At 36.4% G+C, this 17164-nt stretch overlaps 1 protein-coding gene and 1 long non-coding RNA gene across 2 annotated transcripts; both read left to right on the top strand.

The window, feature by feature from the left end:
- Window positions 1–3096: 3096 nt before the first annotated feature.
- On the top strand, window positions 3097–4374 carry LOC112203858. The gene is made up of 5 exons (XM_040505862.1): window positions 3097–3579; window positions 3720–3745; window positions 3939–3998; window positions 4126–4269; window positions 4360–4374. The coding sequence occupies exons 1-5, from the start codon at window positions 3330–3332 to the stop codon at window positions 4372–4374; spliced, it is 495 nt and encodes a 164-aa protein (XP_040361796.1). The 5' UTR covers window positions 3097–3329.
- Window positions 4375–6336: 1962 nt separating this feature from the next.
- Window positions 6337–6998, top strand: LOC121053063. Its single transcript, XR_005810617.1, has 2 exons — window positions 6337–6391; window positions 6566–6998. It is a non-coding gene; the product is annotated as an uncharacterized LOC121053063 (long non-coding RNA).
- The last annotated feature ends 10166 nt before the right edge of the window (window positions 6999–17164 follow it).

The raw sequence follows: 17164 nt of genomic DNA, 5'->3' as shown, positions 1-17164 counted from the left end.
TGATTGATTTACACCTACATAGTGTGCTTTTACTTTGGGGATAAGGAGACTATCAAACGTAGTGGTCTCTGGGGAGAATTCTGGTTGTGCATGTTCATTCATAGAAAATAAGTACCTCTATTGGGACTGGAAGCAACTACCATTGTTGGTACATATGTAGGACTGGAAATATATAGGTAGATAGCTGCTAGATTTTGATTTTAAATTGTCCCCTCTTACCATCCATTACATGCCTTACCTTTGTTTTCAAGTTCTCTGGTCTCTAACCAATGTAATGATCCTTTAATTAGTTCTACTTACTATGTTAAGTATAAGTGGATAATTGTTCATTGCTTAGATGGTGGGCGATGATTGCCTTCTGGGTTGGGTCCTAATGGAGTTTTATGAATCCTCTTCCTTTCACTTGCCTATATATCAATTTCGTACAAAGATATAAACAGTCAGCGTAAGATTATTTTACATCGACTACATGAGTAGTGATTTTAAATATACTTAAATATATGTACTGTTTAAGATCCACACACACCCGAGTAGGTATGAAGATGCATTGAAGATGGTTTCTGCTTAGCTTAAAGCTAATGATAGAAGCTAAGTTAGGCTTTATTCTTTTTGTTCCTATTGGTTCATGAAAAGAGTGTTGCTTGTTTATGCGCATTCCCATTGTATAGGAATTTTATATTGATACATTTTGTTTTTTTCTTTTGCAATACTTGGAAAGGAGAGAATGTGAAAATAGTATGCAAAGACTCTTGTAAACTTTTACAAGGTTAGATTTGTTTAAGAAATTGTCTGTCATGCCACTTTTTACCTTGTATAATATCTAATGCGTTTAAGATGTGACCAAGTATGCTTTTAATATTTTTTTCATGAAATTTCACATAATTGATTATTCTTCTGCGTATGGGGAGCTTGACTTAATGTTTCTATGATGCAATGCATGTAATGGCCAATTGTTTTTTTCGTTGTTCTACTACTTCTGCATATCAGGTACTTCTATATGGTCATTGTTTTGCTACTGTAATGCTTAGGCTTTATCTCAAAATATAGACATTGTGCCACGGGCTTGGTTCTATTCTTTGAAGGACTATTTTGTGTCACAGATTACATTATTTGTGTTATGTATATGTTTTGTAAAAATTGTCTTTTCAACTTCTGTTAATAGACTTGTTAGCATACTACCTATTGTATTTGTCAAGATAAGGTATGGAACCATCTGATGTCATATTTTTATAATCAACTCAAGGAGCCTTCTTCCTTTCTTCACATTCCCATTCTTCACTTTGAAACACTAAAGGGACTGTTGGTTTTGAAGGAACTATCTGCTAATAATTGCATGTTTAAGTATTTCAATGGAATTCCATTTTGGTATAAAATATATTTACCCAACCCCCCCCTTTTTTTTTTTTTTTGGACTAGGAAGAAACATGAGCAGTATGGAAACAATGATACTGTACTTGTTAGGCTAGCTCTTTAGTTTTGGCTTGCATAAGAACACGGAAGTGAGCATACAGTACTAACTATGGTGGAACTAAATGAAATAAAGCTAGAACGCAGTCTTGAAGATATATTCATACATGAAATGATTTTGGAATGGCAAGAGCTGATACTTCTAAGAATGGGTTGTCTTGTCTGTCGGTTGTATATGTATGCTATTTTAAAACTTAAGCAATATTTTACTTTCCATAACGGCATAATGAATTACATGATTGTAATGGTCTTCAATATAGCTTGATGTAAGTATGGTTGCTACAAACTTACAGAAGTACAATTTTCTAAACTACGAAGCTATGTTTTTGCAGATGGATTAGGCGCCATTGAATTTCACTAACCTCCTCAACAACGAATCAGCCCTTAATGACCTCAATGAACCACATCTGACATACGATTTCCCGGCAAGTCAGTATCATTCTAATGGTTCTACCTATGCTCATTCACCATATTAAGATTGCATTTATGAAGAGACACCTACAAATAAAGTTTACACTTATGAAGAGATACCACATGCAACTAGCAGCAAGAAAGCACAAAGACAAGACAAAGACAGGCCAACTTCACAATCGAAGAAGACAAACTTCTTGTATTTGCATGGCTCAATATTGGCTTAGACCCAGTGAAAGGAGCCGATCAAAAGAAGAAACAATTCTGGAAAAGAATTACTGATTTCTTTGAAAAACACAAGAAGTGGTCTGGTGAACGGAGTGAAAAATCATTAACGAACCGTTGGTCAACAATGAGCAGCATTGTGAGTAAGCTTTGTGGATATTATTCTCAAATTGAACACTTACGGAGAAGTGGTTACACGGAACAAGATAAGGTACGCAGCTCAACACAAACATAATAACTATTTGGCATTTTTTTCATCATGTAATGTTCTGCAAAGCTTTAGAAATATATCTACTTCAACTATCAACATCAATTATTCTGAATCAGTCTCATCTCCTACAAGCTCCGGCCATGAACCTTTACCTAAAAAAAAAAATTTATATATATATATATATCTATCATATTAACTTCCTCAAAAAGAAAAACATTATATAATATATATATATATATATATATATATATATATATATATATATATAAACATACACGATGCCAAAAAATGCTTTAGACCATACCCCTCAGACGACAGAAGAGGTTTTTTCTGTTGTCTGATTTTTTGAACGTCTTCAGACGACAGTTTTAACTATTTCTGTTGTCTAAATAGTATCAAAATCAATACTAGATCAATTTTTTCAAGTTTGTTGTAATTTAGAAAACTCAGACAACAGAATTCTGTTGTCTGAGTAATTGAAGAAATTATTTCTTCTTGTGTGGACAAAAACCTCTTTTTGGCTGAACTAAAACTTATCTATCTTTTAATAGATCTAGACCCCCCCGCGTGCTTTCCCACACTTAGTGAAAAAAAAATCAGAAAACTCATTTTCCATCTCCCAGACCCAAACCTAGCAGCACCTCTTCTTCGATGCTCTTCCACCCTCGTTGTTCTTCCATATCGGTCTACAAACCAACAACCAAAGCCGGGTCAAGTCAAGTTCTTTAGAAATTGAAGCGTAGAAATGAGAGAAGACAGTACGAAGAGAGAGAAAGTAGATCTGGTTTCTCAATTCTCCATCTTCTACCTCCGAGCATCATCTGGCGACATCGCCACTACCAATGGACTCTTCGGCCTCCAATTAGTTGACCCAGGCTGCGTCATCCAATGATATCGAAAGTCAGCACCACATGCTTCTGACTGCGAGTCCGGATCTACACCCAACAGAGATCACAGAATCGGGAGCGATTTGGGGATTTAGGGTTTCAAAATCGAAAGAGTCGTCGTTTTCGAAATGGCGTTGGGCAAGGTGAAGGAGCTCGTCTCGTCCAATCCGGTAGTCATCTTCAGGTTCTCTCTACCTCTTCATCTTCTTCTGTGTGTCTATATATATAGAATTGTCGATCGTTTTGAACCAATTTGGAAATTTGACAATAAGATTTTGATTTGCTGCAACAAGCTTTGTCCTCACTGTGTTTGCGTGAAGCAGCTCTTCGTTCTAAAATTGGGAGTCCAGTACAAGGCCATTGAATTGGACCAAGAGAGTCAGTAACCACTCTTCTCCTTTCAAATTCGTATACTCATTATTCTTATATATGTGTATACCGTATATCTGTACATGTATCTACTTATATATGTATAGTTGGTGAAAATCTTGATTAATGTTTTTGAGTTTGTGATGCAGTGTCTGTCTATATGCTTCAAACTAAGGTGATGTAACTAGACTTGGATTTTGGTTTCGGTCTCGGTTGGTTTACTTGCAGCATGAAACACAATGATCCTTTGTGTTGAGTTTTGTGAAGTTTGAAGATGGATTATAGATGATCAGTGATAAATTAGACTTGACGATAGGCAGTGATAAATTAGACTTGACGATATTATTATTTTTGTTTGTTTGTTGCAGTTGACAAAACATGTTTGTGGCATATGCAAGAAGTGGAATCAGCCTGACAGTGGAAGTTGGGTGAGAAACCTATAAGTTATGCTAGGGTTGTAAAAATTATAGTATTTTGTCTTTGTTCAGGCTCTTTTATATGTTCCTATTTGTTTATTGAATGGTTTGATGAAGATAACTGCCTATTTGTTCTTAGGTTGTTGAAGGCCCTTGTAACTCTGTGCCTATTCCTGACGGGGCAGCTCTATCAGCATTTCAGTACTTCGAAAACGTCAGAAATTTCCTTGTGGCTGTGGAGGAATTGGGGCTTCCAACCTTTGAAGCCTTTGATTTGGAACAGGTTGGTGCTAAGAATACATTTATGGCTGTGCACTTGCAGATTTTTTGTTTTAGTTTTGTGGTGACACTTATCCAAATTTTGAGTTTACAGGGAACCAAATTTTGAGTCCTTGTAACCTAATAAGGACGCTTAAAATTTTGAACAGCTTGGCCCTTGGCTATAATGAGAAATGTTTAGAAGCCTTCTCTCCTTTTGAGACGTGAACAAAATAAACAAAGAAAACAGAAGAAGCCCTTCTGCTCTCCACTTCGTCTTCTCCGGTTCTCTCTCTTGATCGAGTGAGAGCTATATTCATGAAATCACCTTTGAATCCTAGATCAGCGACCATTCAACATCGAACCCCTTGTCATCTCCGTGTATGCATAAAATCTTCTCTTCTGCACACACATGCTGCCAAATCCCTTGTTTGTTTCTGGTAAGATCTTGTCCCTCGCTCTCCGCCGTTTCTCTTTCTAGGATTTCTGTTTTCTTTTTCTTCTTTTCTGGCAATCTTTCGATCTGTGTGAAGTCACTACTGAGTTGTTATTTTTTTTTCCTAGGGTTATATTCTCTTTTTTGGATTTGTGACTGATTTTGTTTGATTGATATCTACAATATCGTTTTTGCTTTATTTTGGTTCTAACTGCGAAGTGGTTTGAATGGGGATAAGAATCTTCTAGAGAAACTAATCTGGGATCCAACCAGATTTGAGAGCTTTGGTGCTTCAAAAATTTTAGATATTATTTTAAATGAGTTTGCAGATTTTGAATTAGGGATTTAAGTTTTTGGTTGAGAAAAAGTTCATGGTCAGTGATGTGAATGAATTGAGACACCTACATCTGCTAAACTTGTTTTCTGTCGTTTCCGTGGCAGGTTTCAGCTAGAGCAAATGGAGCAGCAACTTGAGAAAATTCTTGATTTTGTACAGGTATTTGTTAAATATGTTCTTTCAGGGTGTGTATTCATAATATTGAAAACATAAGAGGATTTAATTTTTCTTTAGGGGTTTGGATCTAATGATTGATATAATCTATTATAATTGAATTCACAGTGGAATTACCGAATTACTGATGTATCTCTCTTTGGTTTAGTTTATGTTTTCCCTTTTGGTACTTGGTGTTTTTAATTTAAAGCTGGTCAATTTGGACTTACTGTGTTCAGTTGAGGGCTGCAGAGAGAATCAAGAAGAGTAGTACTTGGTGGAGAGATGGATTCGGCCTTGGCAACAGAGGGATCAAATGTATATGATAGAAGGTGAGAAGGGAGTGAGTCATGGGAATAAGGCCAAACATTCATTCGCATATTTTTCTGCACTGTTACAATTTTGCACTTTATGTTTAGAATATTCACTTAAGGTAGTTACTAGTTTCACCTAAAGTATAGGTCTTAATTGATCCTTTTATTCATTTTTTTCTCAGCACAAGGTTCTTAGAGTTTCAATTAGTAAAATCATTATCATTTCTGCAACTCTTAGAGGTATTGCTGCTCATACAACTTTCTAATTTAAATATACATGTTTAATTGCAATTGGTACCTTGGCAGATGTCATCATCTTCATGTTTTGGTTTTGTATACTACATTAAACTTTCTTGTTTAACTCTTATCTATAGGTAACAGATATATATTTGTTGAGTATGAAAAATATTATTCATTCCCATTTCTCTTTTTGAAATTTTTCTCCAAGTTTAGTATACTTTTTTCCCCTATGTGCAGGTCTGCTTAAAGAAGCTTTCTGGATAAAATGGTGAAGCTGTTTATCTTCGCAGATATCCGTAATTTCCTTAATGCAAGTCTTTTGGCCATAAGGGCCAAGCTCTTTATCTTTTCAATGTTCTCCATTTTTTTTTTCTAATTTTAGGTAGGAAAGCTTAGTTGTTTCCAATTTGACTTGTGTAGTTTTTGCATTTTATCAATTTTGTCCAACTTTTTTATCTACCTATTTTCCCACATGTTGAATACTTAATGAGCATATATATATTATTGGCCTTTGAATATTAGCTTGCATCTTTCATATAGACTTTGTTCTTTGATATGATGTATTTTAAATACTTAGCCTTCTGTCTTTTTCATCAGGTGGCTAGTAGATGATGATGTTGTACAAGATTATGATTACCAAGGTTGTTTGGTTCTTTTATACTGAAAAGTAATTTTCTCTCTCAACCCTGTCCTTTTGGTGTCAAGTTCAAGCTCTTTTCTAACTCTTATTTTGGGTGATTAATTCTTGTTTTGTTTCCTTTTTCCTATAACTGAGTTGGCCTTTTTTGTTATATATTTCCTAAAAGTCATTCGTTGTTTCTTTCCATTTGTGAATGTACAGATGGTTTCAACAATGAAGAAGTCGATCTTTGATGAACAAACTAACAAGGCCTTAAGGAAATTGCAAAAGAATGCTCAAAAGAAGAGAAGGCATCATGATGTGGTTCGAGCTGAATGGGCAAATCATGTTATACAGTTCTAACTTTGGTTCTGTTTAAGGTAGATGAGTAGCACTTAGAACTGCTTTTGTGCATTTATATACAACTGATGGAAAGTGTTGATGAACTTAAATTATGCATGCAGTTGCTCTGTCTAGCTACTCTTTCTTTACCTTATAGGTTTTTGACTTGGTGCACTAGGTAAATGATCGAGATAAGATGGTTTTTTGGTTCTCTCGATCATAATGTAACTGTTGGCTAGGTTTAGAGTTGGAACTATGGATTGTATTTTGGATGATGTTGATGCAATTAATGAAACGTAGCCATCATTTTCAATGCTGATTTTAGTCCAATTTTATGGTTTTGATGATTGTAAATGACTGATGTTGAAATGGTTGAAAGGCAACAGATATATGAAGGTTTATGTTATATCAAGAAAATACAGCACAATTTATGTTGTATCAAGAAAATAGAAACAACATAAACAAATGATCATATGTTGTTTCTACCAAGTTCAAACAACAGAAAAGTAGAGTTCAAAGAGCTCTCAGACAACAGAAATAGGTGGTTGATATGTTGTTTCTACCAAGTTCAAACAACAGAAAAGTAGAGTTCAAATAGCTCTCAGACAACAGAAGTAGGTGATTGATATGTTGTTTCTACCACGTTCAAACAACAGAAAAGTAGAGTTCAAAGAGCTCTCAGACAACAGAAGTAGGTGGTTGATATGTTGTTTCTACCAACTTCAAACAACATAATTATGTTGTTGCATACGAAATCAGTCAACATATAACTATCGTTGTTCTTCAAATCAGACGACAGAAGCATCAACTAAGCTTAATATTAGTTCAATCAAACGACAGAAACAACAAAAACTCCGTCATCTTACATTAACTACATCGACAGTTATTTTTTGAATCCGTTGATGAAGTGAATTTCCAACAACATTAATATGCAGTTGTATGGTGTTTCAGACGATAGATAGACTCCGATTCTTCAATATTAGGTACTTCAGACGACAGATTACTGTCGTCTGAGTGCATTATCAACGACGGAGAATATCTGTCGTCTGAATGGCTTAGAGACGGAAGCCACCTAGACAACAGATTTTTACTTCATCAGATGACAGATCTGATCTGTCATCTGAAGCATTTTTTGGCATAGTGATATATGTTGGTATGATAATAATACTTTACCTTCACATTCTGAACCCATGCTTACTTATTATTGATCGATGGTGTTGAATCATTATAGGACTAAATTCATGCAAGTGATTATACCATTGTTGACTTTGTCAGATTGTGGAGGCAAAAGAGACGTTCAATACAAAGGAAGGTCATGCATTTCTACTTGACCATTGTTGGGTTATTTTGAGGTTTCAGCAAAAATGGATGGACGAACATCAAAAAATCGAAAGTAAGAGAAAGTTGAAGGCTTCTTCTAGTAAGGCTACATATTATATCAATTTAGAAGACGATGATACGAAAGCTCCTAAACCTACGAGCTTGAAGAGGCCAATTGGAAGAAAGGCTGCAAAGGAAGCGGTAAAAAAAGCAAAGTCCAAAGAACATGTTGGTGAAAATGAGAATGAATCTTCGAAAATCCGTTCTAAGTTGGAAGAGTTGAGGGTAAGGAGATTAGAAAGTGACCGCATAAAGGCAGAACAATTTAAGTTGCTACTTGTTACTGAGCAAAAGCAAGATGCTCTTAGAGAAAAGGAAATTGAACTTCAGGCTCGAAGTGAGTATGCAAAAATAATGTCTATGGATACTAGTGTCATGCTTTCATTTCAAGCAGAATACTTTATCAGTCTTCAGAAGGAAATCTTGGCAAAAAGAGCTAGTAGGAATGAAAATCAATAGTCACTTGTATTACTTCTTTATTTTTAGTGGAGGTGATGATGTTTATGCTCTTTTGACATGAAGTACTTGATATGTAGTCCTTTTTGACATCAATGACTGATGACTTGATATGTAGTTCCTTTTGACATCAATGACTGATGACTTGTAGTTATCATCTTGAGAGTGAGATATTTTGAAGTTTTTCAATTCATGTCTTCTCTGTTCACTCATAATTTTTCACTTTTTTTTTGTTTTTTTAATCTGTCAGTGATGCAATTGTACTTTTATGGATAATAGAATTTGAAAGGATTTCTTATTTTCTACATGCAACTTTCAAATTTTGCTTGAAACATGTGGTAAGATCTTTATTATAATTTATACACCGAGATGGACTATTGATTTCTTTTGGATTATGGATTAGCATCCATAGCAGGGTGATTAAATCCAATGGAAAGATCATGAAGTCCTTTTGAATTCATTATGATCATCACTTAAAAATAATTTAAATCTTATTCCCCTGAATTTTTGCACGAGTACTTCATAAACTTAGATGGAAACTTAATTAAAAAATCATTAATAATAATGAATTAGAACATAACTTAATAATAAACTGGAAAGCAAATTGATCTCTCAGGAACTCATAACAACACATTGTCCTCCGCATAAGCAAATCACTATTGTCCTCCATGTATGTGATGCCCCGGAAATTCTTATTTATTTTTCGAGGATTTTCTGGAATCAAATTTATGGTTATTGGACGGTTTCGTGGCTCATAGACCGAGCGGAAGTGTCTCGGACGAATTTTTTATTCAATAAGTATGGATTTAGGAGGGGGGTTCAAGGTTATTTTTGATACGTTGAGATTCTCAGAAAACTTCCTTCACGAAAGTCGTAGAGCACGTCGATACAAGTTCGTGGACATATGGAACGCGAAAATCGGAGTTCGTATGAAGAAGTTATGGCCGTCGGAAAAAGTTTTCATTTTGGTATATATGGGATTTTTCCAGAAAAATATCAGAAAAAATTAGATTTCCCTTTTAGGAAAATTTTTCTCTCTCTTCTCTCCCGAGCCCGAGTCGCGCCTTCTCCTTCGCCGGAGTCATTCTTCCTCCTTCGGCCACCATAGGACACGATTCCAAGTGGGCTTTCTTCACCTCAACCTCCTCTACACGTCTATGGTAACCATCGAACATGGGACAAGTTGTTGTGGGCGCTTAGAAGAAGCCACGTCGGGGGCGAAATCGCCTTCGTCGGAACTAGAGATTCCGGCCACCTTTGCCGGTGATTCTTGAGGACTTTTGGAGCTCAGAGGACGTAGATGCTTTCCACAAGGTGGCTTGCATCGATCCAACTTGAGGAGATTGAATTTTGGATTTGAAATTCTAGGGTTTCAATAGGGCCGATTTGTTCTAAGGTAAAATTTGATCGATTGGTTTATAATTGGACTTTGATGTAGTTATGAAAGTTGTAATTGGAGTTAAGATGAAGAACTTTGGTGTTGGAAGTTTTGCCAAATTCTGACTTTGGGCCGGCGGCGGCGCCGCCACTGTAGTGGTGTTTTCCAGCGGTTTCCAGCCACCTCAGGGATAGTTTCTATTCCTAAGTTCTATCTACTCATCGATACGAGCATTTTGATATACAATATGTAATTTTTGGAGATCGTATGAGCATGTTAGGGTTTTTATGATTTCGATAGTTCGATTATTCGATCAGTGAGGATCCAACTATCCGATCGACTTGTGGTTTTGTCACATCGATCATAAAAGCATTCCGGAGACTTTGGGTGGTCTTGGATGAGGGTTCACCTCAATTGGCGTTACTTTCAAGGTTGTGGTTCGATTTGGGGATTCGAACTTTTGTCACTTGGTGATTAGTATTCTAATTTGAGACCATTGGTGATTAGGTGCTTCTCAAGGTGATTTGGACGAGTTGTTGGTGTGAGTGTTAGTTCGGTTCTATACAGAAGAAGCAGCAGGATTTCGAGGTGAGTAATCTCACAAGGTTCATTTACGAACGGAATTACCTTTATCGTTTTGAGAGTTATTTATTAACTGCAAACTATAGTTGATATTAGTAGGCATTCCTGAGCGGATGACTACGTGTATATATATATATATATATATATATTTACGTGAAATATATATGTATTTGTGGATTTGTGGATTTATGAAAACAATATGCATGAATGATGCTTTTTATTGTTTTGGGTTGTGGCTTTTCGGAAAACAAATGGTTGTGAAATGATGATTTCTATTATTTTGAAAAGCATTGAGATTTTTGTAACATTTAGGGTCCAGTGCAACTCCTTTTAATGTTTTACTCCGAAGGACCGAGAGGCCCGAGGATTTAATGTCACAAGTTGACTTTTGACAGTATATCGAGTAATCACGTCTTTGACTGGATGAGTGGTTACGATTTCAGTTAGAGCTCTAGTCTGTCTGCCAATGTAATTCATGAGGTAACGGTGCGAGGTTATATCTAACTCATGAATTTGTGTTTTAAGGAACAAGGTGTGAGTTGCTTCCTTATATACGATTTATAGGAAATCAAGGTGTGAGTTGCTTTCCTTATTTCGTGATTTGAATAGGAAATCAAGGTGTGAGTTGCTTTCCTTATTTCGTGAATTGAAAGAAAACAAGGCATGAGTTGCTTTCTTGACGTGGTGTTTAAGGAATCAAGGAGTGAGTTGTTTTCCTGAGTTTTGGTGTGAGTTGATTTGTGGTGGTTTTGAGTTACTCATATGAGCTTTCACAAGCTTACCAGGTTTGTTGTGTGGCAACCCGGTGCACTATTCAATGATGTAGGGGTTAATCCTACAGGTCAGGATAATCATGGCTAAAGCTGACATAGCGCCTTTGCAGCTTTACGGTAGGAAGCCATTTTTGTGACTTTACCATTGATAAGGACTTCCGTTGTGTAATAAGCTCTGAGGAGCATTTACGTTTTATTTTGTGTTGACAATTTAATTCGTAAACTTATGTAATATATGACTCTGTGGAGCGGGTCAATATTGACATAGTGGGTTCAGGGCATCAGTATGTACTTGGGTTAAAGGGAAAAAGTTTCTAGGTATTTTGTATTGATGGCTGAACCATCACGCATGTATAATTATGAGATTATATATCGATTTTTATTTATGTTTAAAAATCGGGGCGTGACAATGTACTTTCCATAAGTGCTCGACAAGATCCTTTTGGAATTGAGTATGCATTTGTTTATCTCTAATCCGACGACGATTTTCAATGAACTCCATTAGTGTTGGTGTACGCTCAAGTGAAGGTTATATACGTGGAATGTCAGCAACTATAATATAATTTTTCGATTTCATGCATCTATCTTGGTCTACAATCAAGCTCATGTTCATCACGCTCATCTTCAATAATCATATTATGCATGATTAGGCATGTTGTCATAATATACCAAATACGTTGGATATGAGACTCTAACAATTGTCCGCCACTTAATACATTTGCTAGGCGATCTCTTTACTGCTAGATTTGTGGATTGTTACTTTGATGAGACAGTCTTCCCTTTGTTAGGAGGAGATAAGAACACGGATGTTCAACAGGAACGACAAGAATTGTCGTGGTCTGTCCCCACTATGTCTCATCTCGATCCCCGCTAAAGTGACGGGATCACACATATCTGTTGCAAACATGCCTGCAAGGATGGACGTCCCTATGAGAGCATGTAAAGTCACCCTATATGGAAGTAGGCATGACACTAACGCCATAGAGAGTGGCATTCTGGGGTTATAGGCCATGGCCCCAACTAGGATGTGTGGGGGGCCCGTGAGTTCGAAGGATACTTTGACACATTTCAATCATTTGATCATCGACACTCAAAATCCGTGTCATGAGAATGTTCCATAACCTATTCCTGAGAATATAGAGCTCTTTGAAAATTACACCAGTGTACATGAGACGTGGGATATAAACTCCATCATGATTGATGATGTATTCGTACCTGTCATTGCGCATGAGTTTGTTGAGTCCGATGATATCAAACCACGCTCCGTTGATGATGATGCCAACGTAGAGAAAATTGGTCTAAATGGAAAGATGTGATCCGTGTTAAGTTGGATTCTCTAACAAAGAGGAAGGTTTTTCCAGCCAGTGATGCCAACACCTTCTAACATAAAACCTATTGACTAATGGGTATTCGTTAGAAAATTATTTGAACCTATATTTGGCAAGGCCCAAATGGCAGATAGGCAGGCCCAACTCATAAGGCTTGATGAATGACCGCGGCCAATTAGCCGCGGCACATCAAATGTTTACAAAGTTTACTATCAAATTTATGACAGAAAATAACGTGTCCGGAGAATCGTTATTAAATCTGGAGAGATCACATGACCCACATGGCGTAACGAATGACCGCGGCTAATCAGCGTAACGAATGACCGCGGCTGATTAGCCGCGGCACATCAAGGAGCAATAAAAATTGATATTCAGTTTCATGGCAGGAGATTACAAGCTAAAAGAGACGTTACCAAAGTTTGGAGCAATTAACTTGAATGAGCATTAAGGAGCTATATTGACAATCATCAGCTACAAGACCCGGTTAATTGCTCATGAAAGCATCGATCATTGATAGCGTAAAAAAAATTAGAAACGTGAATATTATTTTATTTGTAATGAATGCAGTCTTAGCTGTAGAGGCTGAGAATGCGTCTTTTCATTTATCAGTAGTTTAGCTTCACTATAAAAAGGACCATAAGATTCATTGTTAGAGGTTATCGACCAAACGCTCTACGCGATTACTCAATTTTATCTCAATATATTCAACATTTTAACAACAGTTATCAATCTTTACGTGTTTATTTTATTGCTTTCTTTACCGATATTTATCTATCTTGCACTTTACATTGTCGTTCTTTACATTCCAGCAATTTATCTTTTTGCTTGTTACTTTGTTGCACTTTACTTCCCGCAGTTTACATTCTTGTTCTTTATCTTCCTGCATTTTATTTGCTGCACTTTTACATTCCTGCACTTTTGTTTATGCTATTTATTTGCGTTCGTTTATTTTACGTCATTTACTTTATAAAAATCACAAAAAGAATCATCATCACTTCACTTTCACCTTAATCACCGAGTTACACAGCACGAAGACTGTGGCTAGGTAAGGCCGATCCGTGCTAAAGTCCTTGCATTCAAGGTAGAGAGATCGATACTTCCTTGGCCCACAATCAGTTGATTCGAAGTTAGATCGTTGCAAGATCTACAATCTAGAACAAAACATCGCCTGGCCTCCCAGCCGCGAGTTGGCATGCCTGCACACATGTCACCATTCACTACTACAAATTTCCCCAAACCCCACTGATTTGTTTTAGTCCCTATTGGGACAAAGCACACTGATAACAGTGGCTAATGCCATTAGCCACTATGCAGCCACTAATGAGAAATTAGTCCCCTCTATTGCAGGTGCTAATGGGACATTACACACCAATAATTTAACAGTGACATAACTTAAACCAAGGCAAGGCTGCATCAAAATCAGTGCTGATATCAGTGGCTTTGGAATGCCACTGATATCAATGGCAAATTTGTGAGGCTAGATTAAAATAAAAGGTGCCAACTGGCACCTTTACATTCTTATTGTACTTTATACTATATTTTATACAACAAGTACATTGATTAAAAAATTACAGATGTACCCATCAAAATTTAAACATCCAAGACTCTTCCTCCCACAACTGGAACTCTTCTTTGATGTGGACAACCTGTAAATAACATCAAGTAGTTAGTTCTTATTCTAACAAAGATATAAACTGACATCTTAACATATACAGAAACATTATGGTAAAACTATTGGATGCATACAGTAAAACATCAAATAAGATAAAGGATCAACCTGGTAAATGAGTCCATACAAAATTTTAAATCCTATTAACTTAACTAAAAGGAAAAATAACAAGTAATACCTGCCCACAAGTAAATTAGTTCATGAACTTAGTTAATTGGAATCTAATCCCCAGTAGGTACCAAAATATTCATTCAGGTCATGACAAAGAAACAAAGGTGTGTGTTTGACTAAGCTAGCTATAATGATAAGCAAACAAAACTACTAGCTATAATATTTCTGTTTAAGGAATGACTAAGCCATATATCAGGAGCCATTTCTATAGTAATAAACAAACAACAAACATATAAAAGGAAATTAACCTAAGACAATGCTTTGTGAATTGCTTCCGAACCCCATAAATAAAAACCGCCTAACATAGAAACTCTGAGTATAGACATAAAAATTGGTTTAGGGAATGATGGAGCCATCGTGGTTGTATGGATTTCACTCTACCATTAGCTTCCAAACCCCCAAAAGCACCTGAGCAGTGACATATCATAGACTGAAACACCACAAAATGGGCAAGCACTTGCATAGATTAAAAATAAATTGTCATTATTAAAAATAACCGCAGATGATTCACAAGTATGGTCATCATCTATTAAAAATAAATTGAACTATAATATCCCATACCTTGCTGCAGTTTTGACAAGCTATCGCTGCACCTATTCATGGATAGTTCAAATTTCATGCTATCAACTTCTCGAATATATAGATCAATAGTTATCCACCTAGATAAAAGTGAGACATCTTTTATGACCTGAAGCAATAGAAAGAGGCAAGTTGATATAATTGTGTAGAAGAGCTAGACACAGTATCAACATTATAAATTCTACATAAACAACAATCTAAAGTTTGCAATCTAATCATGAAATCTGGCAGCAAACCCAAAGAAAAGAACAGGGAAGGGAGAGAAGATCGAAATGAAGGGTAAACTGATGGTCTAAAACTTTACAAAACTAAGTCATGCTTATTCATCAATGTCTCTGTACAGTTTAGTAATTAATTCTAAGTACCAAGGCTTGCTTTATTGCCTCAAAACATAATTTACTGCTCCATGAATTACCAACACCATCACCATTACAGTAAATTAAGTTATGTATAACAGAGATCTAATATATGCCAAAGTTATGATTAGTTCATGCATCTAATATATGCCAAGTTATGATTGGTTCATGCTTCAGGTCTTTTGTTGACATGAAAGACATGTTCTAGATTTAAGAGAGTAATAATATCATTAGGAGAACATATATGAAATTGAGAAAGAATTTGGCATCAGTGAACACTCCCAAATCCACCAGGCTGAGATTACCTGCAATCTACATGTTCTACTTCCCATAGAGCTCCGTATTGCCTCGCCACAATCTCAATCAAAAACAAAATCCCTCAATGCACATTCACAAGCAGATAAACACAAAAATTCTACCAAACTTTACAAGGAAAACAATGCCTTGCCTCAACTCGAAACAACATACAAAAGGATATGACGTGCACAGAAAAAAGGGAAATGGGTCAAAAGAAACAAAAAAAAAAAAGATTGCAACTATATAATTATTTCTACATTCTAATAAGTGTAAGAGAGTAAGAACGGTACCAGGAACAACATGGCACCGATTAACCAAGGCATACGATAGATTAGCGCTATAAAACACTTCCCTGCTGCCGATTTTGTACGGTCCAAATGTATAGGATTCCAAAGCCATCTGGGTCCATTTTGCACCAAAAAACCAAATCAAAATAGATTAAATTCATAAACAACAACAATGAGAACAAGGAAGAGTTGGAATAGGAACTACCTTGGTGAAGGCCTGGAGAATCCCTCCTTGGCTTGACGATAACGTCGTTTGGACCTCGACGCAAAGCTTGGAAGCACGTCAATGGCTACTTTGAGTTCTTTGCTGAGATTGAAAACGGCTGACAAGTGATGGGAGACGATCTTTTCCTTACTGCAACAGTCACCCAGCAGATTGAAAACACTAGAGAGGAGAGAGTTCCAAAATTAAAAGGAGGGGAGAAAAAATTAGATCTTGTTCAAGTTTGAACTCTGAAGGGGAGAAAGAGAGAGACAGAGGGGAAGAAAAAATAGATCTGGTTTTAGGTCTGAACTCGAGTCTCCAGAGAGATTAGAAGGAAAGGGGCATTTGTCAATTGAGCATTCGATCAGATCATCACTGATCCAACGACTAGAATAGATCACCACAGCTGATAAAAGGATTAAAAGCATGTGTGTCAGCTCCTCTAGATACATATTTTACAATTTTGACCCCATTAACAGTGCCATAGGGATTAAACAAATAATATTTTGCATAAACTGTATACTATACACACTGATGATCAGTGAGATGAAAAAATACTCACCAATCTTTTATATCACTGTAATACTATTCATTTTGGTACTGATGATTTTTCAGTGGCTCAAAAAAAAGTGCTAATGGGGAAATTTGTAGTAGTGATTCTAGAATGACACGTGTAAGCCAAAGAAGCTCTCGGCCCAGTGACACATGGCCGAGACAATTTTTGAGCGAACAAAAGCGTGATGAGAAAATGAGATGGTAATCTCGCCTTATGGCGCAAGACTTCTCACAAAATGCCCTAGAATCGACTACGAGTAGACATATTCTCTCTTAATGGATGTCATTGCACTCCACTACCTTGTCAGTTTGGTAGTTTCCAAATAACTGAACATACCACTTATGAATGTAGTCACTACGTATCTCTATAGGGATCTAGATACGGAATACACATGAAGGTTCATTGTGAACTTCATTTACCCAAGTCAAGTGGCTCTAGACCACGAAGCGCGTTTGCAATGAG

Source organism: Rosa chinensis, chromosome 5 (genome assembly GCF_002994745.2).
Source record: "Rosa chinensis cultivar Old Blush chromosome 5, RchiOBHm-V2, whole genome shotgun sequence".
Lineage (NCBI taxonomy): Eukaryota > Viridiplantae > Streptophyta > Magnoliopsida > Rosales > Rosaceae > Rosa > Rosa chinensis.
The sequence above is the reverse complement of the archived record's forward strand: the minus strand, read 5'-3'. Positions and strand labels throughout refer to the sequence as shown.

What these genes read in the sequence shown, in the direction of transcription:
- LOC112203858 (XM_040505862.1), top strand. Translation starts at nt 3,330, where the DNA reads ATGGCGTTGGGCAAGGTGAAGGAGCTCGTCTCGTCCAATCCGGTAGTC. An exon ending in CATTGAATTGGACCAAGAGA is followed by an intron (nt 3,580 to 3,719) that starts GTCAGTAACCAC and finishes TTTGTGATGCAG; the next exon opens with TGTCTGTCTATATGCTTCAA. An exon ending in AGCCTGACAGTGGAAGTTGG is followed by an intron (nt 3,999 to 4,125) that starts GTGAGAAACCTA and finishes ATTTGTTCTTAG; the next exon opens with GTTGTTGAAGGCCCTTGTAA.